Consider the following 19,094-nt stretch of genomic DNA (forward strand, 5'->3'; position numbering starts at 1 on the left):
TAGAAACAGGGTAACAGTGGGGGTAGCAATTCACCCTCATATTATGTTTCGGGTGAATTTGTTGTTTGACGCGTCTCTAAAACCAGAAAGAAAACATGCAATGAACATAAAGGCATGTTTTCAAAAGTCTTGTACCAGCTTTGTATACACAGGTGCTGTTTGGGGTCATGTTGACCCCAGGCTCTCTAGCTGTACAAAACGTAGGTAAATATTCCACATTTTTTATGTTTCATCTCTGATATTTTGTGGGTGATTCCAGTGGCACTTAACTAAAGGTTTCAAACATTCACTTACTTCCGAAATGGGTGCTCCTAAATGAGGACTCTCTCGCAGTTTCTCACAGCTTTTTAACATTTAGGGATAAAAGGCCAGTCATTTGGCAGACATTAAGAAGGAAACGAACAAAGTGTCAGAATACTGTACTGTAACTTTGCGTCGTTTAAACTGTTGGGGGCAATTTTACCCCAAACATTTCAAAATAATAGGAGGGTTAAGGAACCGGTTTACAGCTATGATTCACAAGGGGGGAGGGGGGAACTGCTGTTGTACCCTTCAGGAAGAAACCTGACCTTTATCTCTCCAGATTTTATGTTCTACTTTCACGTGTTCTCTGTCCTAGTTTCATACCTACAATATACTTATTCTTAGCATTCTTTTGAAGTCACGCTGGCATTTTCCAGATATGTAACATGTATCTTGACGTGTGACAGGTTATGTATACAATAGGCATCGGACCTGGTTCGTGTCACACAGAATTATTCTTAACATGTGACACATGAAATGTCATGAATACGGTTAGAAAACAATATAGAGGATATTTTTTGTGTACTGCCCATTGAGTACTAAAAATATATGCACTAAACAGTACAAAGAATGCTTAGTAGTCAGTACATACTTTAAGCACACAGTATTTAGGAGGCTGATTCAGACACATCCCATGTTTGCAGTCTAACAGGCTCACTTGCAGGTGCCCGATCAACCAGCAGGGGGCGCTTGTGCATAACAAGCCGCTGTAATCCTGGCAAGGCTGGGAAGCTGAGGATGCTGGGAAGAGATGGCAAACTGAAATCTTTCCCATCCCTGAGTGACCTAGAGCTAGGTGTGCATCACCTACAGGGCCGCCGAGCAGAGTTGCCCCCCTGAACGGTTTGGGGGGGTTTGGGGGACGCTAGAAGGTGGGGGCCTTAACAGAATGTGAAGGACCTCCAGGGAGTGTCCTTCACATCTACAGTATCACGCAAAACCCTGGAGGCACAAGTCTTCAGGCACAGTAGGAAACTGCTCGTTTTAATATTTACAGACAGAAAGTTAGGGCTTGGTCACATGGGCATTGAACCATGCGACGGACGGAGACACACACATTCACACACATACATACACACACGCGCGCACACCCACATACGCACGCACACCTGCACACACACACACACGCGCACACGCACACACACAAGCACACGCCGTGTGTAAAAAGGAAAAACAGATTCGGAATGCAAGGTCTTTGTATGATTTGTATAAGTTTGCATGGGTTTGACTGTCCTTACCTCTCCCTCTCCTTTAGAGGCAAAGTAGTTCTTGTCAGCCACGTCCACCAGTTTTATCAGGTTACAGGGAAGGGGTGCTCCAACATGACCTGGAACCAAACATTAATGCTTTGTTAGTTAATTACGAATAATTCATAAGTAATAATGTATGTAAGTTAAAAACTGACAATAAAAATGAGGCCCTTAATGCCCTTTTTGAAATGTCTGCACCAGTCTTCATTTTGGTAAATGGACTGCATTTATATAGCGCTTTACAATTGATGCCTCTCATTCGCCAGAGCAGTTAGGGGTTAGGTGTCTTGCTCAAGGACACTTCGACACGCCCAGGCCGGGGTTTGAACCGACAGCCCTCCGACTGCCAGACAATCGGTCTTACCTCCTGAGCTATGTCACCCCCTATTTTGATTTTGCAAATAGTTTGATCTGTATGGAAATGTGATTTTTGAGGTCCCTGCAGCAAGCTCAGGTGCTTAAAGCACTATTCTTTTTTTCACACTTAAAAACTCAAATAAATTAAAATAAACATGGAGAGCACGTGTTTTGTTTTATTTCCACTGTTGGGAAAATAATGTATGCAAAGTTCGATAAATTAGAGCTGGATCGCCACAAATCCCACAGATTTGTTTTGGCAAAGCCTTTCTTTAGACAGAAACATTGGTATTTGCACTTGTCCAGCATTGGACAACAAATAATTTCTTAAACTATATGCATTTCATGATCTCCCCAACTATTTTAATATGCAAACCTTCAGGTCTACTCAACTAGTAGTATGCAACGTTACCAGAAGGGGGAGTAGTTTGATAAGAAGCGAGAGAGAGAAAGAGAGAAGCAGTCGTCCTGTTACAAGAAATAAGACAATTCTAATAAATTAAACTCTGATTCAACTGTTGGCATGGAGCTCACGAGAGAAGCTGGTTTCCTGTTACAAGAAATAAGACAATTCTAAAAAATGAAACTCTAAATGAGCTTTTGGTATGAAGCTCAATGTTGTCAGTGAAGTTAGGAGAGTAAGATGCAGAGAGAGAATAGCAGTTTAGACAGTATTTTTGTTTTTGAGTTTATTTTAATCCATCCATCCATCCATTATCTAACCCACTTATCCTGGACAGGGTCATGGGGGGTTCCAGAGCCTATCCCAACATGCATTGAGTGAGAAGCAGGAATACACCCTGGACAGGTCGCCTATCTATCGCAGGGCACACACACCATTCACTCACACACTCATACTTACGAGCAATTTACAGTCTCCAATTAGCCTGCCTACATGTCTTTGGACTGTGGGAGGAAACCAGTGTACCCAGAGGAAAACCATGTGGACACGATGAGAACATGCAAACTGCACACAGAAAGGGCCAGGCTGGGATTTGATCCCAGACACCACAGCCAAAGAAGTTACAGTAAACTGGCATTTTGAAGGTGAAATTCTCTGTATAAGTTCTTATCTGGATGTTGAATGAGAAAAGATTCTTTATTGCAGAAGCACTTATTTAAACAGGTTGGGCATTTCTGACTTTGAGAATTTGGTGCATGTGTGTGTGTACATGTGCATGCATGCAAGTGTGTGTGTATGTGTGTGTGTGTGCGTGCATGTCTGTGTGTGTGCATGAGTGCGATTGTGTGTGTGCTTGTTTGTGTGTGTATATGCGTGTGTTTGTGTGTGTGTGGACGTGTTTGTGTGCATGTGCATGCATGCGTGCATGGGTGTGTATTTGTATGTGTGCGTTTTTGTGTCTGTGTTTGCATGTGCACGTGCATGCTTCCAGAGTGTGGGTGTGTGTGTGTGTGCGCGTGTGATGCATGTGCACGTTTGTGTGTGTGTGGGTGTGATTCTGTGTGCAGAGTGATGCAATGTTTCAGAATGAGAACCAGCTATCTTTTGTTCTGCTTTTATTGGGTCTCACAGACTGTTCACAGTCCTGAAAAGGATGTGGCAAAATCAGGCTGACACAGATGACGGCAGACACGCTGCATCGGCAGCCACGACATCGACCGCACCAACGAAGCGGGATAAAAGAGATCTTGCACAGAAATAAGTGGCACCAGCCTATTCATCTTGCCTTCAAAGGAATGTTGGCATTGTGAGATCACAATCATTGGCATGAAGAGCAACAACAAGCCTGCGCAACATGAAACCTCAGATCCTATTTTTCCCCCTTTTCTATTTCCCGAATAAACCTGGTTGACAGCTTCCATTTAACCTTAAACCTGTTGGTGGAGAGAGAATGACCTTTGTGCACGTGACAAAAACAGTGACAAGGTAACAAACAAAAAAATGACTTCCTTTGAGTTCTGGACCCTAGACCTGCACAGAGTCCAGCTCGCGGGGCTGCGGTAGAAAATGAGGAAGAGGAGGGTGAAGCTCACCTGAGGTCCAGTCTCCGGGGGTGGTGAAGGTGCAACCGGCCGTACACTCAGTCTGCCCGTACGCCTCGTACACCTGGAGCCGAGGGGGAGAGGAGGATGCTGGGAAATGCAAACACACCTGAGCAGGGTGGTGGTGGTGGTGGTGGTGGTGGTACAGGATGTGATGTCACAGGGCGGGGCCGGACTCACCTGACAGCCCAGGGCGGCCCTCAGGAACCCCAAAACGGTGGGAGAGGTCGGGGCGGCCCCTGTCACGATCATCCGCAGCCTCCCGCCCAGGCTGGCCTGTCAACGGAACACAGTTTCAAACATACACCCAACACACATCCAAACCCTACAGCCCTACACCCAACACACATCCAAACCCTACAGCCCTACACCCAACACACATCCAAACCCTACAGCCCTACACCCAACACACATACAAACCCTACAGCCCTACACCCAACACACATCCAAACCCTACAGCCCTACACCCAACACACATCCAAACCCTACAGCCCTACACCCAACACACATCCAAACCCTACAGCCCTACACCCAACACACATACAAACCCTACAGCCCTACACCCCACACACATCCAAATCCCACAGCAATACGCATAACTCACCCCAGCCCAAAACTCACCTTCCCGCCCCGCCCCCCCCCTCCCCACACCAAACCGAGAGCACACCCCAAGCAGAACACACACCACACACCCCCTCCTACATGCCAGCACACACACATACATCAGTGCGCCCTCCCCCCCCCCCCCCCCCCTGCCCCCAGGAGAGCCCGGCCCACCTGTATCTTGCTGAAGAAGATCCTGTCCCACAGGCTGTCGCTGCGGATGACTCCGCTCTGCACCTCCGCGCCTTTTCTCTTGGCCGCGAAGTTGAGCAGCCAGCGCTTGGCCGGGCTGTTGGCCTGGCTGAAGATCTGCGGGGTGGAGGGAGAAGGGTGAGGGCCCCGTTCCCGCTCAGAATGGGGGACGGGGGGGGGGCGGGGGGGGGACGGGGACGGGGGGGGGGGGAGGCGAGGGCTCCTTGCACCCACCTTGTCGTACATTCGGTTGAGCAAGCGGGGAACCACGGGGAAGATGGTGGGCCGCAGGGCCTTCATGTCCTCCGAAAGAAGTCGGATGTCTCCTTGGAAAAAACCGATCCTTCCGCCATGGCAGTAGACTACGGACTGGAAAGTGAAACAAAAAAAACACAAAAAAAAACTAAACAACCAGGCAAAAGCTTGATTGAATTAAGTCTGTTTACTTAAAGTAGACTGCTGACAGTAGACAGAAGAGCTCCATAGTGCCCTTGCTTATCTGCTAAATTAAAATTCTGAACACTAGGTGGCACTGCAATTCAGTTGGCTCTACAATGCACCACTTCCTTTATTGTTGCTGTTTGTCTTGACAACAGCCATTGTTTTTGTTGGACAGCCTGCATATGCTTGCATGCTTTCTTCAGAGATATTTTATGTACAAAAGAACATGCAGAGGAATGTTTCCCTTCCCTGCAGACAAAGAATTCTTCAAGGCTGCCAAATGAAGACTAAATGTTGACCTGGCTTGTGTGCGTATGTGTGTGTTGTGAGTGTGTGTGTGGACGTGAGTGTGTGTTGTTGTAAGTGTGTGTGTACGTGAGAGTGTGTGTGTTGTTGTAAGTGTGTGTGTACGTGAGAGTGTGTGTGTTGTTGTGAGTGTGTGCGTACGTGAGAGTGTGTGTGTTGTTGTGAGTGCATGCATGGAGACATGGGTGTGGGGACGTGACTTCCTGGTCTGTCTGCTCACAGGGGTGAGATAGCGTAGCGCTGTGCATCCGAGCCGAACTGCATATTTAACCACAGGATGTGAACTGCCTGTGGGCGTCCCTGCGCTGGGGCGGGAGGACAAACTGCCAGAGTCACAGGGTCACAGTGTCACGCGGTCTCCCCAAAGACAGCTCGCAACCACTCGGCTAAAGTGACTGAGCTGCTGAACGCATTAAACGGCGAGGGCTCGGTTCTTTAGCCGCCGGGCAGTGTGTTCATACAAGGAAGCTGTTTTGAAAAAGCTAACATTATGTCTGCTGAAAAAGAAAAACAGGGCAAACAGGGTTCTCATCGTTGATGAGTGATGAATGATCTGGTAAAAAAAAAAAAAGAACAAAAACAATCTACAGTTCAGTAGTAGCATATATCTGTGACTGAGCTCATACAGGAGTGAAGAGCTCTCGTGCCAGAACAGACAGACAGACACACACACACACATGCATGCACACATTAATGCACGCGTGTGCACACAGACGCAGATACACACGCGCACGCACACATGCATGCACACATTCACACACGCACGTATGCACGCGCGTGCACACAGACGCAGATACACACGCGCACGCACACATGCATGCACACATTCACACACACACGTATGCACGCGCGTGCACACAGACGCAGATACACACGCACATGCGCAGGCACACGTGCACGCATATACACCACACGCACACACACACCCACACACACACATAGTGTGGCCCTCAGTCACACAGGCCCGTACCTCTATGAGTCTCTCAAACATGTGCGCGAGGGGCAGGAAGGAGATGAGCACATCGTCCTGGTTGGGAAAGATGACTTTCTGCAGTGGGGCGGGTGGGGGCGGGACCAGGCAGGGGGTGCAGCGCAGCGCAGACGCAGTCGCATACACAGACGCAGACGTGAGCATGGAGGAGAGAAAGAATACTGAGGCATACTGACAGAAAAAACCATCTCAAAAAGACAGCATAAAATACTGAGTAACACACCGAAAAGATTTTAAAATACAGCCTAAAATACTGAGCTGAACACCCCGAAAGACAGACTGAGAGAGAGAGAGAGAGAGAAGAGAGTGACTAGACAAAGCAGGAAAGCAGTGAGAAAAAAAATATGTGATTAACATGCTTGGGCAAAGACTTCCAACCCTAAACATACTGGGCATAGTTTCAGCAGATAAACATCAGTTGCTCAAACAGAGGGAAGAAACCGCAACTGTGGGTAGCAATAAACCCGAGCACTATTGTAGTCTTAGCGAGCAATGCCTGTCTGCCATGGTATAATCTAGGCATTAAGAAACAATGCCATAATATTACAGCATTACAGCTGTGTATCAATGTCTGGTGACATAGCTCAAGCGGTAAGAGCGCTTGTCGGGCAGTCGGAGGGTTGCCGGTTCAATCCCCCGCCCTGGGCATGTCGAAGTGTCCCTGAGCAAGACACCTAACCCCTAATTGCTCTGGTGAATGTGAGGCATCAATTGTAAAGCGCTTTGGATAAAAGCGCTATATAAATGCAGTCCATTTACCATTCACCATGTCTGTTCTTGTATTTCAGGGAGCCGTTCATTATACATCATTCCTGGTGTTTATGAGCCCCGCCACCCCCCCCTCCCCCAAAGTCGAGCAGAACCCCTAATTCTACCTACATCAGTCACTTTCAAGAACCCCGAGAAATCCGCCACCACGTTGCCATGGGTCAGCATCACGCCCTTAGGGTTCCCTGCAGCACAACAAAAAAATGTAGTTCAATTCCTTAAAAAATGTAGTTCCTTAAAAAATGTAGTTCAATTCCTTAAAAAATGTAGTTCAAATGTAATTCAATTCTTAAAACTGCTTCCATTTCCAGTAACACCTCTTCATGTGGAGTCACAAATGTTAATACACTGATAAGCCTCATTTACACGCTCGCGAAAATTGAACATGGTGCAAATATTTGAATGAACTCTCAGTCCTGAACACAAACAACCTGAAGGAGACATATTTGTCCTATTTAACAAAGATATATGCAGTATATATATATATATAAGATAAAATTTTGTGAGTATTTGCTGTGCACTTGACCCCCTATAAATTAGTACAGATGGGTCCAACAGTACAGTTAAGACCCACCCACGCTCTCCAATAGTTAGGTATTAACTCCACAAAGACCAGAAACCTGAGAGACACAGACCAAGAGCCCATTCTCAAGGTTCACCAGCAGGGGGAGCTCGTTGTGATTATTACTGTACTACACTCATAACCACCTTTTCCAAATGTACCTTTCCAAATTACAGCCATATATTTAATTGACGTTGTTACATTTCACCAAATAGCCTGGCTTATTCACACAAAAACAAAAACAAAAATTATATATAAATTATATACAGGTACAAAGGTAGCAAGAGTTTAAAATGCAACCCGAGCGAGAAGCATTGCCATTAAGTGATTCGGTGCCCACAGGATATAAGGGGCGACATAGCTCAGGAGGTAAGAGCGGTTGTCTGGCAGTCGGAGGGTTGCCGGTTCGATCCCCCGCGAAGTGTCAAAGTGTCCCTGAGCAAGACACCTAACCCCTAATTGCTCCCAACGAGCTGATCGGTACCTTGCATGGCAGCCTTTTGCCGTTGTTGTGTGAGTGTGAGTGTGTGTGAATGAGAGGCATTTTGGATATATAAATATATAGATAAAAGCGCTATATAAATGCAGTCCAGTCCATATAACGATTCTCACAGTCGTACGACAGAGAGGAACACACACCTGTGGTTCCACTGGTGAAACACACGATGGATAGATCATCCGGTTGAGGAGGCTGAAGGAACAAAGAGAAAACCAGAAGTTAAACAGGAAAACAACAATACTAAATTGGAGCAAGGCCAAGAGATCACTTGGCTGATGTCTGACATTTTTCTGAGGATATATTCATATTGCTTTTTCGGCCACTATGAACAAGACCAAAAAAAAAAAAAACTTGTGAAGGTCAGTAATGTCATTTTCTTAAATCATACCCGGCAAACATCTGTTTTTTCATGCGTGTTGGGGCAACATAGCTCAGGAGGTAAGACCGATTGTCTGGCAGTCGGAGGGTTGCTGGTTCAAACCCCGCCCTCGGCGTGTCGAAGTGTCCTTGAGCAAGACACCTAACCCCTAACTGCTCTGGCGAATGAGAGGCATCAATCGTACAGCGCTTTGGATAAGTCCATTTACCATGTTGTCAGTAAATAAACACGTGCAAGTATTGTTTGCAGTGGAAACATTAAGCTAGCTGGTACAAGGGCCATTTTCTTTATTCCAAAGTAAACACAGGAATCCACACATAAAGGGAGGAGGCAATTCCGTGAGAACACATTTCCCATCTGGAGGCAACCCAGCAGTCCGGCATTTCACTGCGGCCCTGTCCACACGTACACGGATTCTTTTTGAAAACGCCCTTCAAGGTGGAGATTTTTCAAAACTCCAGTTTCTCTGTCTTTGTGTGGACAAGAGAAACGGAGCTTTATGAAAACCCTGACGTCACGATGTCAACTCGCGTATCAGTTACCGTGGCAATTGGTGTATTGTGCATGCGGCAATCGTTCTCCTGTGGACGGAGATATTTTTTAAAACGCCGGTCATGTGGAAAGAATTTTTTCTTTTTTTTTTACGTAGGGGGGAAAAAACTACGTTTTCAGAAAAATCCGTACACGTGTGGACAGGGCCTAATATAATGCCATTAATTTTCACTCCGTACACGCTGCCCAAATTCATACTTCATAATGGAACTGAGGCGGGAATGGCAGCTCATTACTCCCTGACGGACTACGTACAGTAGTCTGTGGCTTCTCTAAAGAAATACTCCACGCAAAGAATGAGCTTCCAACACCCATAGACAAAATGAGTCACTGTGGATAGACTCCTTCCATACTATTGTAATACTGACTTCACATTCTATTACACTGATGCTACAGTATTAGAAGAAGCTGCATTTCAGGACTGAATTCAGAGTATCTTGGACGGGTTTGTTAAATTAACAAAGTTTGAAGTGTTGTCTCGAAGCCTGAAAATACGCCATAAATCCTTTTAAAAATCACAGAAGCCTGCAGTGAAATCATTTTTGGCTGGGTCCACTTACATTACGACTGGAGAACACGCATTTATTTTTCCACAGCATATAAGACTTCCTTCCGGTAGATAAATGGAACAGTGATTATGTGTACAATGCAAACACTTCTCAGAGCAAATATGTAAACACACGGTGGCTCCGCTCAGTTTAGGGCTTTCCTGTCTCAGAGAAATAAACGCTCAGCAAATAAACATCAAATTGGACAAAGACTCCATTACCCATGAGTCCCTCTGATCAGAGTCAGCTGCTAGCAGGCACAAACTGCTGGAAATCGATGGGCAACGCAATTCCAATTTTAAATGATTTTTTTTACATTTTTTGAGAGACATGTTTTGAGAGAGGAGGGGTGAGTTGCGATGGCAGAAGGTTGTGTAAATGATTGGGCTAATCAAAGCAGTTAAGAGAAGTGCCGGCAGTCCAGCAACACCCATGACCTGCTTGCCCTCCAGTCCTTCAAGTTCTCTCTCTTGCTAGATGTCCCACTCAGGGACACTATAAGGGGGCCTCAACAAATATCAGAAGATATGATTTTATGGGGTGGTGGGGGGCCCAAAATCCCGGGTGGTGCCCCCCAGTCCCACTGTGCAGTGGCCCCAGTCGTGTAGAAGGAAGACGTCTGAGAGCGTTAACTCACCAGGGGGCCTCTGTGGTGATCTCGGCCCAAAGCCTGGAGAAGAGAACGGCACAAACAGGCACGCACACGCACACGCACACGCACACACACACACACACACACACACATACACACATACACGAGCACAGACGCACGCACACACACACACACGAGCACAGACACACGCACACACACACGAGCACAGACACACACACGCACACACGCACACATGCGCAAACACACGCAAACACACACACAAGCACACAAGCACACACACACACGCGCGCATACACACATGAGCACAGACACACGCACGAGCACACAAGCACACACACACACACATGCACAGACACACACACACACATGCACATATGCACAGACACACACACGCACAGACACACAGACACACCACACACAAACACACAGACACACACACACAGATACACACACAAACACACACACATCTAGCGTTAGGCTCATGTTACTTCAGAACGGAGCACTATCCAGAACATATCATGAAGGATGAGAAGATTATCAACACAAGTCTTTTTTTTACCAAACCTCGTAAAACTCTCAGAAATATGGACAGCAAAACAGCACATTCCCAGAGCCACAAGACCACTGAGTTTTAGGGTAGAGTCAACGGTGGTAAGCATTTGGCCCCAAGCACGACCTTATCGAATCCATATCTATGAAAAATATTTACTTTTTTTTTTTTTTTTAAAGTATGCCCGTTTCTCGCAGTGTTAACGCAAGGTGTTGCTTTTGAAATTAACAGTTTAAGAAAAACCTTTTTCCACTTCCTCAAATCTGCGATCCTTTGTGAGTTTTCACACACTCCTTTTTGGAAAACTTTATTCTAGGAATTCAGGGCTTTGACTAATACAGTCCATAAAAGTTAAACATTTTATAAATATGAATATGAATCTACTTTTTTGAGTAAATAATAATAATAATAATAATATAAAATGATTTGTTACTCAGTAACAGGAATTCTGGGCCCTGTGCATATGCAGTCCCTGTGGGCCGCCATAAAATTGTAGAACAAAGAAAACTTTTTAGCCAGGCCATCTCAGCTCCCCCACCCCAGGATTTTCCGCGGTAGTCGTGGGGCCCAACGTGAGATGGCCCAAAATCCCCGGTGGCACCCCTGACCCCAGCGCTGTTAAAAAGGGGTGCACATCCTCACCTCCACGTCCTGAAGGGCCTGAACCTGCACCCCGCACTCCTCGCCCCGCTCCAGGAGGAGGGGGTCGAAGGGGTCCATGAGGATCACCCGCTTCAGGCCGGGTGTGTTCTTCCGCTCCACGTTTTCCAGGAGCACCTGGGCCTTCTCCGGCTTGTCGCAGATCACCGTGGAGATTTCGGCTGGTGGGGGGTGGGGGTGGGCGCAACATTACCCACATATTACCCACAACACCCACAAACGCTCAGCACAATTCCGTTACGTTACGTTACAATCGTTTGGCAGACACTCACATCCATTTTTAGCCCTCAAGAATACAAAAATGCAGCATCTCCAAGAAGCCGCAGAGGCCCATTCATAATCACTAAGGGCCTGATTTATTAAGACCTTCAGCATGTGCAAAACCTTTTAGCATACGCAAAACCAATAACACGACCGCTGATTGGTGCAAAACAAATATCACGGCCAATCATTGGTCACAGCTATGGAAAATTTAGACTCTCCGATTAATGTAACCTGCTTGACTTTGGACTGTGGGAGGAAACCGGAGTACCTGGAGCAAACCCACATGAACACGGGGAGAACGTGCAAACACCACACAGAAAGGGTCCGGTCAGGATTCAAACCTGTATGCCGTGAGGTGGCAGTGCTACCCAGTGTACCACTGAGCCGCCCCACACAAACATCAGATAAACAAATCTAAAGGTCCAGGTGGCGTAATCCTGTCACTTACCGACATTGATAATGTAGCGAATAGCGTCTGGTCCAAGGGTGTCATAAAGTGGCACCACTACCATGGAATAGGTGTAACAGGCCAACTCAGAGATGATCCACTGCAGTCAAAGCAAAGGTCATAGGCAATCAATGCATTTTTCCAAAGCCAGGGAACAGGAAAAAAAAAAAAACTTGATCTTGAGTGACCAAGTTATTATCTTCCTGTATACGTTCAATCTGGCAGTTCATGTGGTGCGTTGTGGGTACATGAGTTTTATGGCTCACCTCTGGCCGGTTTTGTGCAAAGACTCCAATGAACTGATCCGAGCATGGCCTGCAGCCCTGATACAGTAGCCCTGACCCAAGGTGCTCGGCCCGGGTCGTGACCTGGAAGTTAAACAGGGGAAACAGCTGAGTATTTATAGGCAACTGGAAACGGCAAAAACATGGGCAATGATCTGAGCAGGAACCGCATCACAAACAGGAAATAAAATCAGCAAGTTTTCCTGCTAATCCACTAACTGTTCTCTCAAATGACACATACTCACAGGTCCTCTTTCTGCTGGAAAACGCTAGTTTGTGCAATTGTGATACATATTACTAATACGCTGTTGAATATATCTTTAAAATTCATTCCTATTATATATTTTTATGATTTTAATGGTATGTGTTGCAAGAACGTTGTTAAGAACGTATTAGACTAAATTCGATTAACAGAATGATATGCAAGGAGCCATATATCTGTTCTTACAGATTAGATATTAGCCGAGGTGGAAAGTCCAGGGGTCAGAAAGTAAAAGTCCTGCCATTTGTTTCTTCCATCCAAGAACTCAGCCAGCTCATTTCACTAATTAGTTCTGCCTCCTGGCTGAAGAATTGTGCTGACTAGCAAAACCCGGTGATTAGAACAAAAGACTGGAGAGGACTTTTGAACCTGGATTTTCCACCTCTGGATGTTAGAATCTGTTGACGTGCTCATTTAACATTTTTCCAGAGATGTTCAGCGCTCTCACCTCTTTGTAGGACAGCCACTTATATGGCTGATTGGGTTTTCGAGACCCTAAGCAGGGTCCGTCACCTGGTCAGGCAGCACAGGAAGTCAGCAGAGATCAAAAAGAGAAATCCCAAACTTGAACAGTGCAGGTGGAGAATTATAATCTCTTCAGTGCTTCAACCACACACACAAACACACACACACACACACACACACGCACAAACACACACACACGCACAAACACACACACACACACACACACACACACACACACACGCACAAACACACACACACACACACACATGCACAAACACACTTGGACACATACACACAAATGCACAGAAGCACACACACATGCACACACACACACACATGCACAAACACACACGCACAAACACACACACACACACACATGCACAAACACACACACACACACACACACATGCACAAACACACACACACACATGCACAAACACACTTGGACACATACACACAAATGCACAGAAACACACACACACATGCACAAACACACTTGGACACATATACACAAATGCACAGAAACATACACACAAACACACACACAAGCGGACACTTACACACAAGCGTACACAAACACACAAACACACACACACACACACACACAAGCGGACACTTACACACAAGCGTACACAAACACACACACACACACACACACACAGTTTCATGCATCGGTTGTGATGGATCACATCTACCCAGAATCCCCTGCTGGGGACGCATACCGGCTATGTGAAGGCCCCTCTGGAACACCTCGTACATGGTCTTGGCGTCCTCGTGGTAGTGCGTGAGCAGTTTGGAGCTGTCCCCCAGCATGGACCTGCGTGCCCCGTCCTCCTGCTGCGGCACAGATCCCCAAAAAGGAGAACGGGTCAGCCCTGAACCCCACAGAGCAGCACCCCTGACCTGCGCATGTCCCCACAAGCCCATGACCCAGATCACAGCGATACGGCCACAGCTACTACCAAAGAAACTCCAGGAACCCCCAGAATGCACACGTAAATGTAAAACTGCAAATGCAAAATACACACAAAGCATTCATATGCAACCCGTGCACTGAGCAGATAAATAATCGGATGAATACAATGAGGCAGTATCCACTGTCTAATCTCATCTACAATCTCATCTACAGAATGAGGTACAATGTATCTGGTTCAAGAAATGTTATCAATAGCTTGTTACTGACAGCAGTATATGCAAATATGGATTCACTATGTATCCATATGCATTGCGACAACAATTGGCACCATCTAACTCAGTGTCAGAGCATATGATCTTATTCTTATCGGTTTTATATTCAGCAAAACATCGCATTTAAGTTTCCACCGGGAGAGTCACAGTACATACATTTTACAAGATGAAAGGCTATACTGAGGGAAACGGTTTGAACGCTTCAAATTTATTTCATTTAAAGAGGCCATATTGGCACTCAGCTCTGTTATTGCTCTGTGAAAAAATCTATTAAACAAAAGAACAAAAAAAAAACGAAAACAAGTTAAGCTTTTGAAGGAGCTCTCGATGTGTGCCTTTCGTTATCTTCAGCGTCCTGTGGGGGCTTGATGAGGCTCAAATAGACCCAAGTGATGAGGCGCACCAGATTGAGCCTAAGTCAGAACACACGGCCTGGCTAGGCCGCTACGTCAGAAACTGTAAAGTTAAGAAAAGTAAATTCACAGTAAAGTAACGTAAATAGAATTATGGTAAATTCACGGTAAATTAATGTAAAGTAAATTCAAGTAAAATAAAGTTAAGTGAAATAAAGTAAAGTACATTCACAGTAAATTAATGTAAAGTAAATTAAAGTAAAATAAAAGTTAAGTAAAGTGAAATAAAGTAAATTCACAGTAAATTAATGTAAAGTAAATTAAAGTAAAATAAAGTTAAGTAAAGTAAAATAAAGTAAAGTAAATTCACAACCGATTGAGCCTAAGAAAGAACACATGGCCTGACTGGGTGACAAATAAAGATATAAATACAAAGGCATAAATATAAAGATATCTGGTGTCCGTTGGTTCCCAGGAAAGGAAAGCATGCAAAGAGGGGGATTATGGGTATTTGCGGGGGTGTGGCGGGGGCGGGGGTGTCACCTCTATTTCTTGCGACTGGTGCCGGAGGTCGCAGGGGGGCTTGATGGCACGGGGGCGGGTGGCCAGCCAGTAGGCCAGGATGGCGGTCAGGGCGCCGATGCCCACCAGGGCAGAGGTGGGCAGGGAGCGGAAGAACTGGCTGAACTCGTCCAGCTCGGGCAGCCGCAGGGTCCGCAGCAGCTCCGGGGCCTGCATCCTCTCCATCAGCGTGGAACTCAGCTCTGCGTGGGGGGTGGGGGGGGGGGGGGGCGGATGTGTGGACGAGGTGGGGAGGAAGGAAGGGAGGGATACGAGGGGGAAGGAGGGCGTGGCAGAGGGAGGGAGGGAGGGGAGGGAGGGAGGGAGGGAGGGCGGGGAGACACGAGGGCAGGAAGGGGGGGGTGGAGGGAGGGATATGAGGGCAGGAAGGGGGGGGTGGAAGGAGGGAAACGAGGGAGAAGGGGGGTGGCAGAGGGAGGGAAGGAGAGGAGACACGCAGACACGCACTGTTAACTGAACCGCACGCCCACACACACACACACACACACACACACACACACACCAACAAAAACCCACCAATCAGCTTTCACACTCCTCAGGACGAGCCGGAGACACAGCTGTCGGCATCGCACACATACCCAGTGAGCAAGAGGCGGGATCTAGACGTCTAGAGGGGTGGAAATCTTGGACTGAGAGACGTTAGCCTGGATACGTCCTAGCTGGCAAGAAAACTTCCTGTCTGCAGTCAAATGTAGCCCGGGTTTTCCACCAGAATGTCTAGACGGCATTTCACCACAAAAATGTTCACTGGGTGCAAGCTTCTGTGCGAAGGTGTTTCCCCTGGGAGAGCCACAGCCAGCGTAAGATGCCGGTGTAAAATTGCAAATGTGTGATTAGAATGTTCTTAACTGAACATTCTAACGCTGATGAAACAGTCACTGCTGGTAACTGAGAAAATGGAGTTCTAGAACACACACTACTCAAAAATTTAGGCCTAAAAAGGGTTACAGTATATAGGCAAATCACAATCCTGGGTAGTCAGGGCAATGGTTAGATTAGGAAGCATGACTCGGGGGTTGCTGGTTTAGGTCCCAGGAGTGAAACTGTCCCAATTTAACCTGCTGATCTGCTGCAGTAAATATTGAGCGGTACAAATGGACAATACAAAACAAGTAAGCCACAGTCTGTAATTCCTAATGACACCATCTAGTAGGAAAAAAATAATAAAACTATTGGACGGAATTCAGGCTATCGACCAAGGGCCAGGTCGGGCATTCCACCCACATTCGCAATTCCAGAGTGCAGTCATTTTTGAGCATAAAAATCCATCATCATTAAAAATTAAATCGAGTCATATGTATGAGAAACCAAAGGAGAGAGAAAAAAAACATTTTAGTGATTAAGTTACGGAATGACCAATAGTGCAGAAAACATAATGTCTCGTTTAAAAAAAAAATTAAAAAAAACAATTTCTGAGTCATTTCTCCTCCTTCTCTCTTGCAGCTCTGCTGCAGGTAAGAGAACGTGACTCAGAAAGCATTTCAGTTAGAGATTTTCAGTTAGAGGTTTGAGATTAGACCCTTTTTCTTTCCCCCAGCATCGATTTGAGATGCCGTGGGTGCGCTGCTTTCCGAAATATGCGCAGCCAAACCGACCTTTGCGGCACAGCAGCCGTCGAGGTCACCTGACTGACACCCCCCTCCCCCCAAGCCCGCTCATCCTCTGGCCTAACGACGCGCGGCTAATGATAAGTAGCGCGCCTCAGTCACCGTGAGCATTTCTGCTCTGTTGTTTTAAGTCAGAAGGCTCTTCAGCTCAGAAATACATGAGTCACAAGGACTGAGCGAGAGCAACGGGGAGCTGACTCAGCGAATGCACATCCATTAGGCTCCCGGTCTACCAATGCAAGCAATGGCGCACCGACCGCCAGCCAAACCAACGTCCCGCCATCTACGAGAACAATGTACATATCTGTTACACCCGACGTTGCGCTCGCAGCAGATTTCCGTCCTCGTTTTGCATGATAACCAAAACACCTGTCTGTCAGCCTTTGGTTTTGATTTGCCGTGCCATTATGAGTATGCAAAAAAAAGGGTGTGGCTGAAGACAGAACGCCTATATTAATTTGCACATACGCAAGCAGAGAATCAAAACTTCCTTTTAACCAACTGAAATCTCCATGAAAGGCCAGCACGCCAGATGGAAGTACTCCAGGGGTCTTTTTGTCTTTTTTTTTTTTTTTTTTTACTGTTCAGTAAAATCAATACCAGTGATTACGTGCGCGCAAAACACAGTGTAACGTCAAAATATACTGTCGGCACACACACACTTCTACCTGAGAAGTTCTACAGCAAAACAAAAAAAAGATGTGGTCTAAAAAAAGCAACAACAACAAAAAAAAAGAAACTAAGAGCGAATAAAAATCGAATTTTTTCTTATATTTGTACTGGAAGTTGAGGCCTGCACGTATACTTGCTGTGTCAGGAGCCATTTTGACTGGTGAAACGCCAGGGATTTCTTTGAGAGTGAGGGAGCCGCCCTTCAGCGTGCACGGGGTAAAAATAGTCTCCTGTCATTACCCGCCGCTAAGCTTGAGGGGAGGGAAGCGGGCTTCATGTGCAACGGCTCTTTCTTACAACACTCGCCCAATGACATCCTGTTTAAAAGCGAACTGGGGAAAAGCCAGCGGTTCCACCGCATGGAAAAGGAAGCGTTTTTATCAGCATTGCTTGGCTATAAAACGCTGCTCGTTGTCAGCTGCACAATTGCGGGAGGGTTGTTTTGATATCCTAAGAGAACTGTCCAAGCCTACGTCGCATTTCAGTTTTACATTTCATTTTTTATTTTGAATGCAAATAAAGCGCCATGAAGAGGTGTTTTCCCCCTTTCCTCTATTATGGCATATTTGTCATACTGGACACTTTCAGATTTTTAGGCAAAAAGTAATATTTAGCAAAGGAAAACTGAGTAAACAGCAAAACACATTTTAAAAAAAAATTATTATACAATTTATTTAATGAAAAAAGTAAAAAGATGTCTAGAGGGGTGGAAATATGAGTTGAGAGATGTTTTGACATAAACAGTCTGGCTTAGCCCCAGCAGAGCTCACACTTCATCCAGATACAGCTTCGGCTGGAAAACTTTCACTTTTCAAACAAACGCGGCCAAGTTTTCACCTGAACACCTAGACAACATTTCACCGACTTTTCGCCACAAAGATGTTCACTGGGTGACCGCAGCACTAGCCTTTAAAAAGGAAATTCTCAGCAATGGTATTGCAAATTAGATGGTATGGTAAAAATGCAGTAAAAAAAAAAAAAAACAAAAGTAAAAATATTAGTAGAAAATTCACTGGAACACTGTAATCGTTCTCTTTACGAAGAATTGCAAATAAGGATTCCACATAGGTGTAAGAGTATAGTAACATAACATAACATGAAGAGAACAGGCCATTCAGCCCACCAATAGTCACCATTTCCTACCACTAAACTGTACCCAGTGCTGAGTTTACCTAAAAGCTGGATCGTACCCAACACTGTATCGAGCCGGGGCCTTGAACCACCCCCAGCGTTTCTGCCTCCACGACGCTACCTCCACTAGTGAGAGTTCCGCCTGGGAAACGTTAGGAAAGCAGACCAGGAACTCACCTGAGCCGTGTTCACAACCCAGTCCATCCGAAACAAACAAAGACCCTCTGTGTACACTATTGGTTGCGTTCATGCATAATTTA

At 46.0% G+C, this 19,094-nt stretch overlaps 1 protein-coding gene across 3 annotated transcripts in view; it reads right to left on the minus strand.

The window, feature by feature from the left end:
- The window catches only part of acsl6 (acyl-CoA synthetase long chain family member 6), a 34,877-nt gene that overhangs the window by 6,476 nt on the left and 9,307 nt on the right, over window positions 1-19,094 (minus strand). For all 3 annotated transcript variants that reach the window (XM_035433988.1, XM_035433986.1, XM_035433987.1), the window contains 15 exons: window positions 15,386-15,606; window positions 14,024-14,138; window positions 13,285-13,349; window positions 12,557-12,658; window positions 12,291-12,390; window positions 11,561-11,739; window positions 10,393-10,425; window positions 8,417-8,468; window positions 7,327-7,400; window positions 6,427-6,504; window positions 4,944-5,078; window positions 4,692-4,826; window positions 4,095-4,190; window positions 3,906-3,978; window positions 1,542-1,630 (listed from right to left, as the gene is read on the minus strand). In XM_035433988.1, coding sequence (XP_035289879.1) covers window positions 1,542-1,630; window positions 3,906-3,978; window positions 4,095-4,190; window positions 4,692-4,826; window positions 4,944-5,078; window positions 6,427-6,504; window positions 7,327-7,400; window positions 8,417-8,468; window positions 10,393-10,425; window positions 11,561-11,739; window positions 12,291-12,390; window positions 12,557-12,658; window positions 13,285-13,349; window positions 14,024-14,138; window positions 15,386-15,589 — 1,530 coding nt within the window. In that variant the 5' untranslated portion in view covers window positions 15,590-15,606. The remainder of the gene's footprint in view (window positions 1-1,541; window positions 1,631-3,905; window positions 3,979-4,094; window positions 4,191-4,691; window positions 4,827-4,943; window positions 5,079-6,426; window positions 6,505-7,326; window positions 7,401-8,416; window positions 8,469-10,392; window positions 10,426-11,560; window positions 11,740-12,290; window positions 12,391-12,556; window positions 12,659-13,284; window positions 13,350-14,023; window positions 14,139-15,385; window positions 15,607-19,094) is intronic.

This window comes from Anguilla anguilla, chromosome 9, assembly GCF_013347855.1.
Source record: "Anguilla anguilla isolate fAngAng1 chromosome 9, fAngAng1.pri, whole genome shotgun sequence".
NCBI classification, from domain to species: Eukaryota; Metazoa; Chordata; class Actinopteri; order Anguilliformes; family Anguillidae; genus Anguilla; species Anguilla anguilla.